A 12,279-nucleotide genomic window follows, 5' to 3' on the forward strand; every position below is an offset into this window, starting at 1 on the left:
ACAGCCAAAACAATCGGTTTGGAGGGATCGAAAGGAATCAAACAGCGATCACTCAACAAAGCAGATTTGAGCTTCTGGAAAGCAGCGTCACATTCCGTAGACCAAACAAAAGAAACACTCGTACGCCTAAGGAGAAGGAAAGGTGCTGCAATCTGCACTGCATTTGGTATAAACCAAATATAATATGTAATTTTGCAACACAGACTGAAGTTCTTTAAAGTTCCTGGGTGCTGGCAAGTCCCTAATTGCACTGAGATGTGACAGTGAGGGGTGGATACCCTGTCCGTTAATCATATGTCCTAATTACTGAATATCAGCTTGAAAAAATTTGCACTTTTCTATGTTACACTTTAGTCCTGCGTGCAAAAGTGCAGTAAATAGGGTACGCAAATTCTGCAAATGTTCATCAGGGGTGCGACCTGATACAACTATATCGCTCAGATAATTGAAACAACCAGGGACAGTGGCACACAACTGCTGCAAATAAGACTGAAAAATAGCAGGAGCCGAAGCACAACCGAACAGAAGGTGGCGAAACTTGAACAATCCAAGGTGGGTATTGATCACAAAATAGTGCTGTGACTGTTCGTCGAGCGGAATCTGAAAGTTTACGTCCCGCACATCAATCATGGAAAAGAATTTTCCCACACCAAGCATATCAAAAACGTCTTTAGGACGCGGTAAGGGAAACGTAGCTACCACTGTCTGGGGATTTACTGTAGACTTAGTCAGCACAAATACGGTTTCTTTACACACACTATAGGTGAAGCCCATGGTGAAGCAGAAACAGGCGCAATGACACCACTGTCTTGCAAATACATAATTTCAGCAGCTACGGCATCACGCAGTGTGCGCCGGAAAATAAGAATGGCATTGTCTTTAAGTACAACATCTGCTGCAAAGTCTGTGGCACAACCGAGGCCATCAGAAGAGAGTTCAGCAAAATCATCGCATAGTGCGGCAACACTGTCTGCACTGTCACTAGTGTTGATGCAAAGTACATTTTCCTGAATTGCGAGGCCCTCAAATGCGTCCGTGCCAAAAATGTTTGTAGCATCACTAGAGCGGAGCACATGGAAAGAGATGGCTTTTGTCATTGCACCATACGTGGCTTGCAAACTACACACGCCGAGCACTGAGATTTTCTGTCCAGTAAATGCAGTCAGTGTGGAATTCGAACAACGAAGCGGGACCAAACCAAGCAAGTCATACGTTGATTGGTTCGGTAAAGAAACTGACACACCAGTGTCCAGTAGCATGGGAACAGAACGTCCACAAATGTTCAAAGTCACAAAAAGTTTCCTCGCACTGTGCTGAATGCGAGAGCAAGTGTCTGGTGAAACATGAGTCACACGAAGAGCAGTAGAAGCTTGTGAAGCAGAGGGCTTTGAATAAATGGCATTAACGTGCATAGGCTGATGTGGATCATGAGCACTTGAGTGAAATTTGAATCCCGTTACATGGATGCTTAGTCAAAAAGTTTATTTTTCAAATAGAAGAATGTCTGTAGCCCAGGGAAAGGCTACTAATGTCAGGGGAAGGGGAAGGGGGAGGGTAGTAGGCTGGAGGCCAGATCTGCATTTCTTGCATGGAAAAATGTTCTTAAAATTAGCCCTGAACATTTTTCTGGGAAAGACCATTTCCCCCACCACAAATGTTGCTTGCTCTTCAAGTTATAGCAGACTATACTAACTGCATGGTTTTGAGTTTTATTCTTTCTCCATCATCCCTTGTCTTATCCAATATAATGTTTCTGCTGAAAAGGAAGCTTCATACTGGAAATGAGAATAAGTATCTTCTTATTGGTTCTTCCTTTTTATTGTGCATTACTGATGCTTATGATAGGGCTGGTACTTTCAGTATTGTTAGTTTAACTATATATTGATAAATGCCTGGGAGGAGTCTGTTGCCAGGTGTTGATAGAATGCATATTATTTTGTTGTATGATTGTTTTTATTTTGTAGTAAAAATCAGTCATTGTTGTATCTCATATAATACTGAGTACTGAGCTCCTAGTTACATCTTCTGAATCTTTCATCATCTGTGAAATGCCTGTTTTGTAATCTGCTAGGGAAAGTGATTATAGTAATGTTTATTTATACACAGAAACAGTGTTTTTTGTGCTATAAGTATTAACTGTAACAATATTGTTATTTGCAGGGGAAGAATGTTTTTAGCACACCATCATTCCAGCTTATGCAGCTTGATTCACGTGTGGTACAAATGGATGGACAGGATGGACTTCTGTTGGTGTCAACACTCACACGATCATTTATCTGTGATACAATTAGAGAACAATATAGGCAGATAGGACAGAAGCTTCGGGAAGGGGAATTTGGAGGCTGCTTTGCAAAGCATGTCGAAGATAGACAACCACATATGTTTTGCGCTCGACCTGGATCACGTATTTGGGAAGCTGCATCAGATGGAACTGTTCTGAGCACACATCAGTTCAAACTTGCTCTTGCTGTACCTCCAGAACCAGTTATAAGTTATTCTAGTCAGAATTTGCCAGTCAGTTTAGAAGGTTCCAGTGTCTGTTGGAATCAGCAGTCATTTAATTTTGCTAAGCTGCTCACTTTATCTGATAGTTTTCTCTTTACTTTCAAAAGTGATGGACTTTACATTTTTGATCCGTATACAGCCAGGGTGATTCTGTGGAATAACAGCTTTACTGATATTGTGGATGCTGTCACAGTAGACAATAACATTTATGTCTGGACAGCCACAGGGAAAATGCATGTACTTACTCTTCATCCATTGGAGAAATTCTTGTTACTACTGTACTTTCGTAAACAGTATACATTATGTGGCCTAATGTGTAAACTTCATGAGAAATGGTTATTGGAAGCAATAAACACGTCTCCAAAACTGTGTGTGTTAGCAGATCTTACAGAAAAGTTGGAACTTGATCAAGATTTAGTCCTGTCACTATCACCACTTCTCAAAGAATTGTCAAAACATGCTGAGCAGAAACAGATAGCTCAGCGTCTTGATTCAGGAATTTTCATTGTTGGTAATGATTACTTTCTGTGCAATGAGAACAACACTGTTTCCGAAGTCCCTAATGTAAGAAGAACAGAACATCTCAAAGATAAATCCAGATCACTAAGTCTTTCCCCTGAAAGAAACAGTGCACACAAATTGGAAACAGTTAATGAACTTGAGAACAGCAAAAGATGTGTCAGTCACAGTTCTCTGCCAGATGTGACAAATAGTTTGATTGATCAGCAACGTCCTTTTGTTGATAACAACATGAATAAATGGATAACAGAAGAAAGTTGTGGGAATTATATGGACCCTGATAGCAAATGTAGTGATGATTTTCAAACATCTGCTGTACCATCCCAGGAAGCAGTTCAAGCACTGAGAGAAATAGGACAATCAGTTACATGGACAATTACCAACAGTACAAAGTCTCTGAAACAGAAGTGGCAGTTTCTGGAAGACAGGGTCAAGAATTTCGCTCAAGAAAATTCTTCTCAGCCATCTGAAGCCTTGTCTGATTGTCAGTTAACTGAAGATAATTCTCTTGTTAATTCAGAAAGAGCATACGAAGAACAAAGTGTCTTAGAGTATCCAAATTTGAATGTGTCTGATTTAATTAACATCTGTGATGAATATCATAGAATGGATATTGCTGATACGGAATCACTAAGAATGAATTTTTGTAGTAGTGTCATAGCAATTTCTTGTAAATATAACCATTATATAAACAGAAGGAATACTAAACTAGATTGTAGCAAAGGTGACAATTCACATTTTAAAGATGAAAGTGAACATTTGGATGAAAGTGTTGATTCTTTGGTAGTGGGAACAGCCTTTCCATTTCACCACTACTTTTCTCCAGAGAGACTTGAAACTATGAAACTCTTAGTTCATGATGTTTTGAAGCATAAATCTCTAGTCAAACACTTAAAAGACTTCTTATATGATATAGAACTGCCAGAAAGCTCTCTAAAAGACTACTTTACTGTTATTTCAGAAGATAGTTTAAAATTAGATGTTGCTATTGGTAGATTTTTGTCATTGTGTTCAGAAATAATTGAGCCTGAGACCGTTCTTGATGATTTAAGGAAACTGGAAGTGCCTTGTTACTTTACCTCTCTTTCTGTGTTACTAAATATAGTCCAGATAGGTGCTTCAAATTTTCTTGGTTCTAGAAGTATAGAGAAGAGTGACAGTAGCAATGGTTGGTCAGAATTGCTGCTACTTAATGCTCTGTTCATTACAATGCAGATGGGTCAGACTGAAATGTACAATTCTGTTCGAAAGGAAATGTATGTAAAGGATATTTGTTATTTAGCCATAAAGTTGGAGCAATATATGGTGAAACATGGTGAAAGTGAACACTCTGCAAAACGTCACTGCCATTTTCTCTTCCTCTCTTGTGTTGTTAAATTGCCTAACTTCAGAAACACTGTACTGGATTCAGTACATGACAACTTCCTTGCAAATTTCATCACCGCAGCTTTAGAATCGGTTAACCAGGATTGTGGAAAGACATGCAAGTGTGGATATCCTCTGGAAACACCGAGTAGTGAGAAAGTTAAATTTATTGAAATAGGTACAATTGTTTTAGATTACTTTCAGAGGACTGATCATGAGCGAGCATTACTTCTATGCAAACAGATTCCTCATTTATGGTATCATATGTTACATAAGAAGTGTGATAGGTCAGATACAGACTTAAAATTGATTGTGCAGTTGGGCAGTATACAAGATTTAGAAGAATATCTATCTGAAGCAGATGTAAGTTTCTGGAATCATGTTTTATCTCTGGTGTTTACTTTTCGCTCTGGTACTTGCCTGGGCTGTAGCTACCCGTTTATGGTAGAAAAGGATTTCCGTGGATCACTGTCTCTCTCTTTGTTGGGTGCTTTGATTGTCAAAAGCCTGGGCCCTCATGGAGCAACCTCTCTCTTCAAGAAGCATAGTCCACAGATTCAGCCTGGTGAACTTGATGCAAAGTAAGTGCAGTACAGTATTAATTAATTAATTTAATAAAATACTTTATTCTAGAATGTTGTATGTCTTATACATGCATTTGATTTCTTAATTTGTCTGACCAGTGTGTTTGTAATTGCTGTATAATACCTTAAGTAATAACACATTTGATTTTCTGTCATTTTAGTTATATACCTTGCTTGAGTAATGTTGAATCCCAAAACAAACTAATAATGTAAATTTGAATATTAAAAATAACATGGTGATTCATCGATATTTTGACTGTGATCAGGCGGTAACTAACATTAGGAGGCGCAATTCCAAGTACTGTGAAATAAAACATTTAAAATAGCTTCCTTTTTGTGGGAGAAAGCACGAATTGATTAGAGTGATATTATGGTCACACAACACTATGATTCCAATACAACATTTGATTATTTGACACAAAGGAATGTGCATCATGAAATATGTATCAGATAAAGTCATGGATAATCAGTATTGTCAGAGTGTATGTAATTACAAATATTGATCTGCAACATCCTCCCCAACCTGGTCAGTTTCAAAAGAAATGAGTAGTTGAATGGGACTTGAGGTTGTGGACCCTTTTGAAGTTCATAATGTTACAGTTCACATCTTCCTGTCTCTTCCTTCATGAAGATCTACCTGCACCTTACTCCACAAGTGTTATGGGCAAACATCCTCTCATAGAAGAATTACATCACCCAGCTGAAGTCTTTCTGAACCTGACCTTGGTTGATGAGCTTCATGAAAGTTTTTGAGCAGAATCATGTATGTTTTCTTCCACCTGTTCCAGATATGTTCAACCATCTTCTGCTGTCATTGAAACTCCTTGGACATATCCTTTGTAACTGGTGGTTCTGGGCCTGTGGGTAATGTTGTGAGTTGCTCACCTACAAGGAAATGTGCAGGTTTCAGTGGTTGAGATTTCTTTCCCCCTTGAATAATAGGTCTAGAATTTAGTGCTGCTTCTTTTGACCAGGATTGTGTTGAGACCTCCTTCATCTAACTGTGACTGCCCTAAAACATTTCTCAGGCAGCATTTGACAGATCCCACCATCTGTTCCCAGAATCCTACTGTGTCGGATTCATTGCTAACCAAGCAGGCCTATGGAACCATATAGTAGTGTGCTGAAGTTTGTCTGCAGTGGTACCTCTGGAGATCAGATCAGCTGGGTTTTCCTCACAAGGGCTGTGTCTACACTGTGGTGGATTTCTTCGTCATTATATGTCGATAACATGGTTTGACACAAAGGCCTTCCATCAATTTTGGTCATTTTGTATCCTTCCTAAGGCTACAGTTGAGTCAGTCCACAGTGTTGCACAACCTGTGTCATAGCTCGTGACCTTATTGAGATAATAAAGTAGTCTTGAGCCAAGAAATGTTGCTAGAAGGTCCAGACATGGGAGCTTTTTTCTCTTGGTGGAAGCTTGTCCGTCTTTACTGCAAACTAAATGAAGTGATTTTATGTTTGTAGTGATGTCATACATAAAGGACTGCACCTTATGCCTTTTCTGATGCATCAGAAAATACATGGATTTCTGATTCAGTGTCTTCAGAAACACCAACCCTTCAGGGCATTTTTATGTGCAAATGTGCTGGCAAAGTTGGTATCCACATTTACAAGCATATGGCAGGTTCAAGAGGTAAGAGTTTGTCCTATTCAGTTCTTCTTGGCCAAATTTCCTGGTAAATTATTTTTGCCGTGAGGGACACAGGCAACAACAGACCCAGTGGGTCTAGAATCTGGCAGTGCTTCAAAGTATTTCTCACTTTGTGGCAGGACATTTTCTAATATTGTCAATGACATTGTGGACAGTCTGAGCATGTCAGCCTCTGTGTCCTATGGACCCAAAGTACTCCATATCTGTAGTCTTCACAACACATTCTGATTGAAATATGGCAATCAGTTGGCCTGAATTTGTGGACCACTTCACCATAGATAGACTGATTTATGCCATGAGTGAGGTAAACATGTAATGTAAGTTAATCACTGAATTGTCATCATCAGCACCTGCTACAAAATGATCCATATACATGTTATCTTCAAAAAGTAAAGCAGCTTGAGGAAAATTTGTTTTGTGCATTTTAGCAAGTCCTTTGTGCGAGGCTGCAATTAAGATTGAAAGGTAGTTGGGAAAGTGGTGTGTAATCTTTTCATCAATTGTGATATAATTTCCTTTTACACTTGTGTGGGATTTGTCAAGGTTTTGCAGTGACATAACCAGACCTGGGTTAACGTGGGTGTTAGCCAAGCGAACAAAGAGTTGAGTGAATTGCTTTTAACTGAAACATAAGTCTCATTACCTGCTGCTGTGATTGGGAGATGGGGATACGCTAATCATGGCCTGCACTGAATGGGAGGGGGAAGGAAAGATTAGCTGTACACCTCAAAGAAAGTGTAGAAGGGGGGGGGGGGGCACAAGCACACAAGACAGAATCCCTGTAATTGCTGAAACCAAGGAGGCACATTTTTTAGTCTAGAGTCAGATCACAAAGAGTGCTGAAAGAAATTAGAGCATTACAAAACCATAATACATGTAACAGTTTCCAGAAAAATAAAGTTTGTTTCATCAGAACATTAGAGAGTTGAAAAACAAAATAGATTAGCTTATTGCATACACAGATGATATGGAAAATTCTAAATTAATAGGTGTTCTGTGCTTCTCTGAACACCATGTAACCACAGGGACCTACAAGTTAAATATCATTTTCGTGTAGAGTTAACCCCTTGCCTTAACATTTTTTTCAAATTATGTTCAAAAAATACATTTGTATTAATGAAAATATTCTATAATAATTAACATCATATATACACATATAAAGACACTTTTAAAGCTCCAAATATTTACAAAAATTTGAAGATCACCGATAATAAAATCCCGAGTATGCTTGTGCACTGGACTTTGACTAAAATATCATGAAACTTGAAGTCATTTTTTGGTTCTTTTATAGCTGTGAAGTCTTACATATTCCTAGCAGTTGAGCATGTCTGGTCATATTTGTGGTCACAGAGAAAATTATGAGTAGCATCATGTAATGAAATGAGCTTCTGTGTAGTGTTCAAAATTGTCAAATGGGCTTTCTGTGGTAAGTCCAACAAGAGTCATACAAAACTGCATAGTATTAGCCCTCTTTCTCACTCGCTTTGCTTTGAAGTTGTGCTAACAATTTTCTAATTCATCTGGGATTATGTCTTACTAAAGACTGCTTTTGCAAAACTGTCAGAGTGAGTTTGTGAATTGCTGAGAAATCGGACAGAGTCTATGCTCAGATGTATAATAAAAGAAGCTTTTGCTGTCAAATTACCTACACAGGGCGAAGGTTTCAAACTTTTAGTATAAGGAAGTGTCTCCGAATCTATCACAAACACTATTTTGAAGCAAGCAGTTTATGTGATCATATTATATCAGATGTCATCTCTTGTTTGCTGCAGGGTGAAGTAAGCCGTTAATTGTTAATATCACACAGGAAATCATAATTTGTTCCAAGTTTCAGCACCAGAATATTATGGATGTACAGCACCATGATTACAGTACATCGATTAATTTCACACAAAGGAACACATCGCATGGTTTATCAAACAGATCAAGTCATGGATAATCAATATTGTCACAGTTTCTATAATCACATATATCTACCCACAACAGAGGGGGGGGGGGGGGGGGGGGGGGGGAGTTGAGTGAGAGGTCACTCAAACTGTAGGTAGGGGAGGAAGTGTGGCAAAAATGTCACTGGTAGTACAGTGGTAAACATTATGCCAGCTTCACTTCAGAGACAGAAGGAACAGAGTAAAAATAAGTTAAAAGAGGAAGTGAAAGTAAAAGTGGTTAAAAAAGGAAACAAAAGTAAAAATAGATTAAAAGAAGAAGAGTAAATGAAAAGTGGGAAAAGGGAAAAGATAATACATTTTTATTGAGATTCTACCTGCTTCCCTTCCATTTCACAACATGTGGGCCTGTCTCTGATTGCAGTTGAAATTACCTTCCCATGCCTACATTCTCCAATCAATCCTACTTCCTTTCTAGGAGGTTATGGTTCCAAAAACTAGAAGAAATTGCCTTGAATTATTTCTGTTACATGTATTGGGATTGAGCCTCCTGCAGGTAAGTACTGTCCAGCCTTTGTGTCTCTCTGTAATATTAAATGTTTTATTAATTGAATTTTCGTTTTATGTGTATTATAATCACTGTCAGACATACATTTCCAGAAAAAAAAGAAAAATAATACACGTCAAAAGACAATTTCTATTTTGATTTGATGATGGCATATGTCACCTGGAGGATAGTAGATGTACTGATAATAGTTTCAGTATCGTTTGCCAAGAGGTATCATATTGGCATAGGTACGTGAGCGCCATCTATGTCTACCCTTTAATAGGAAATGCTCATATCCAAAAGGCTCACTGTAGTGCAAACATGTGAAGTGAGCAGGAAATTGTGCCAGGAAGATGCACTTGTGCTTTCTACAGCCAACTGAGTGAATTTGAAAGGGATCAAACTGTGGCCTTCAGAGTGGTGGGATGGTCCTTTCAGAAAATTGCTACGCAAGTTGGATGTGTTGTGTCAGTTGTGCAACAGTGCTGATATCAGTGGTCACGTGAACATTCTCAGATCGATAGATAAGGTTCTGGATGTCCACACAGCACAGATGCGTGCCAGGATCATTGTATTGTAAGGGCAACAGTGGCGGATTGTACAGCTGCCACAGCACAGATAGGAGGTCTTGTAGTCCATATGTGTCAATACAAACTGTTGTGAACCTGTTACTGGCAATGCAACCATGGGCACGCACAGCTCTAGCCTGTCTTCCACTCACGCCACAGCATCAATGTGCACTGCTGGACTGGTGCTGTCAGAGGATCACTTGGAAGATGGAATGGCACACTGTGGCCTTCAGCGATTAAAGCAGACTTTGCCTGCATGCAAATGATTGTTGGTTGTATAAACATCACAGTTTTGGTGAGTGTTGTCTTGTAGAGTGAATTTGTCAAAGACACGCTGACCCCATCCCAGGCCTTACGGTCTGGGATGCAACACGCTGCAACTCTCGTTCACCCTTTGTGTTTCTGGTGGGCATACTAATCAGTGCTCGGTACATGCAGAATGTTGGTAGACCCATTCTTTTGTCATTATTGCAATAGGAAGGTGATGTGTCTACCCAACAGGATAATGCTCGCCCACACACTGCCACTGAAACTCAGCATGCTCTGCAAGACATGCAACTTCCCTGGCTAACATGACCTCCAGACTTGTCTCCAATCCAGCACATGTGGGATGTGATGGTTGAGAAGTAACTAGTGCAATTTTTCAACCAGCAGCTCTTGCAGAATTACCTGAACAGGTCGAGCAGATGTGGAATAACAGATCTTAGGACAGTATTCACCATCTGTATAGTTGACTGGATTCCAGAGTCGGCGCCAGCATTGCCACCCATGGAGACTACATCAAGTACTAATATGGGTGTTTGAGAGTGGATGGATACCTGGTACCTCAGAACTGCTTCTGCCATTGGTCTGTAAATATAATCATTTCATGTGCTCCATATGCACTGTTGCAGCGATAAATCTTGAGTGAATTGGAAACTGCTAAAGGGTTTGTCCCCCCAGCAGTGTGCTTCAAAATCAAAGATAATAGCCAATCATGATTGTATTTACGTTCGAAAAGACCACTGCCATAAACAATGTTGTGCATTTAGTTGTCATTTTTATAAACTTTGTTAAAAGGCAGGTGAAATAATTTCTTTCTGAATTCAGAATAAAAATACAATCTCATGTCGAAGAAGCATGGGATTTTAGTCAAACCTTGTCACACATGCAAAGAAGTGATTACCAACTCTGAGAAATAACAATATTACAAAGTTTTGACCCTGTAATGTCAGTACATGAACCATGAACCTTGCCGTTTGTGGGGAATGCCTCAGTGATACAGATAGCCATACCGTAGGTGCAACAGCAGTGAAGGGGTATCTGTTGAGAGGCCAGACAAATATGTGGTTCCTGAAGAGCGGCAGCAGTTGCTGGGGCAATAGTCTGGATGATTGACTGATCTGGCATTGTAATATTAACCAAAACGGCCTTGCTGTGGTGGTACTGTGAATGGCTGAAAGCAAGGGGAAACTACAGCTGTAATCTTTCCCTAGGGCATTCAGCTTTACTGTATGGTTGAATGATGATGGCATCCTCTTGAGTAAACTATTCCGGATGTAAAATAGTCCCCCAATTCGAATCTCCGAGCAGGGACTACTCAGGAGTACTTCGTTATCAGGAGAATCAAAACTTGTGTTCTACAGATCGGAGCATAGAATGTCAGATCCCTTAATCGGGCAGGTAGGTTAGAAAATTTAAAAAGGAAAATTGATAGGCTAAAGTTGGATATATTGGGAATTAGTGAAGTTCGGTGGCAGGAGGAACAAGACTTACGGTCAGGTGAATGCAGGGTTATAAATACAGAATCAAATGGGAGTAATGCAGGAGTGGGTTTAAAAATGAATAAAAATATAGGAGCGTGCGTAAGCTACTGCGAACAGCATACTGAATGCTTTATTGTAGCCAAGATAGACACAAAGCTTATGCCTACCACAGTAGTAAAAGCTTATATGACAACTAGCTCCGCTTCAACGAAGAGAGTGAAGCAATGTTTGATGAGATAAATTAAATTATTCAGATTATGAAGGGAGACAAAAATTTAATTGTGATGGGGAACTGGAATTCGTTAGTAGGAAAAGGAAGAGAACGAAAAGTAGTTCGTGAATATGGAATGGGGGTAAGTAATGAAAGAGGAAGCCACCTTGTAGAATTGTGTATAGAGCATAAGTTAACACTAGCTTAACACTGGGTTCAAGAATCATGAAAGAAGGTTCTATATGTGGAAGAGGCCTGGAGACAGAGATTTAGGAACCAAGTTTTAAATTGTAAGACATTTCCAGCGCAACTGTGGACTCTGACCACAATCTATTGGTTATGAACTGTAGATAAAAAGTAAAGAAACTGCAAAAGGGTGGGAATTTAAGGAGATGGGACCTGGATAAACTGAAAGAACCAGAGGTTGTAGAGAGTTTCAGAGAGAGCATTAGGGAATGATTGACAAGAACGGGGGGAAAGAAACACAATAGAAGGAGAATGGGTATTTTTGAGAGATGAAATAGTGAAGGTAGCAGAGGATCAAGTAGGTAAAAAGACGAGGACTAGCAAAAATCCTTGGGTAACAAAATAATACTGAATTTAATTGATGAAAGGAGAAAATACAAAAATGCAGTAAATGAAGCAGTCAAAAAGTAATACAAATGTATCATAAATGAGAGCAACAAAAAGG

The 12,279-nt window shown here is 39.3% G+C and overlaps 1 protein-coding gene across 3 annotated transcripts in view; it reads left to right on the forward strand.

Moving 5' to 3' along the window:
* The window catches only part of LOC126095327 (Hermansky-Pudlak syndrome 5 protein homolog), a 100,021-nt gene that overhangs the window by 56,295 nt on the left and 31,447 nt on the right, over positions 1 to 12,279 (forward strand). For all 3 annotated transcript variants that reach the window (XM_049910134.1, XM_049910132.1, XM_049910133.1), the window contains exon 5: positions 2,161 to 4,970. In XM_049910134.1, the coding sequence (XP_049766091.1) occupies positions 2,161 to 4,970 (2,810 nt within the window). The remainder of the gene's footprint in view (positions 1 to 2,160; positions 4,971 to 12,279) is intronic.

The sequence above is a fragment of the Schistocerca cancellata genome, chromosome 8, assembly GCF_023864275.1.
Source record: "Schistocerca cancellata isolate TAMUIC-IGC-003103 chromosome 8, iqSchCanc2.1, whole genome shotgun sequence".
In the NCBI taxonomy this organism is placed as follows: Eukaryota; Metazoa; Arthropoda; class Insecta; order Orthoptera; family Acrididae; genus Schistocerca; species Schistocerca cancellata.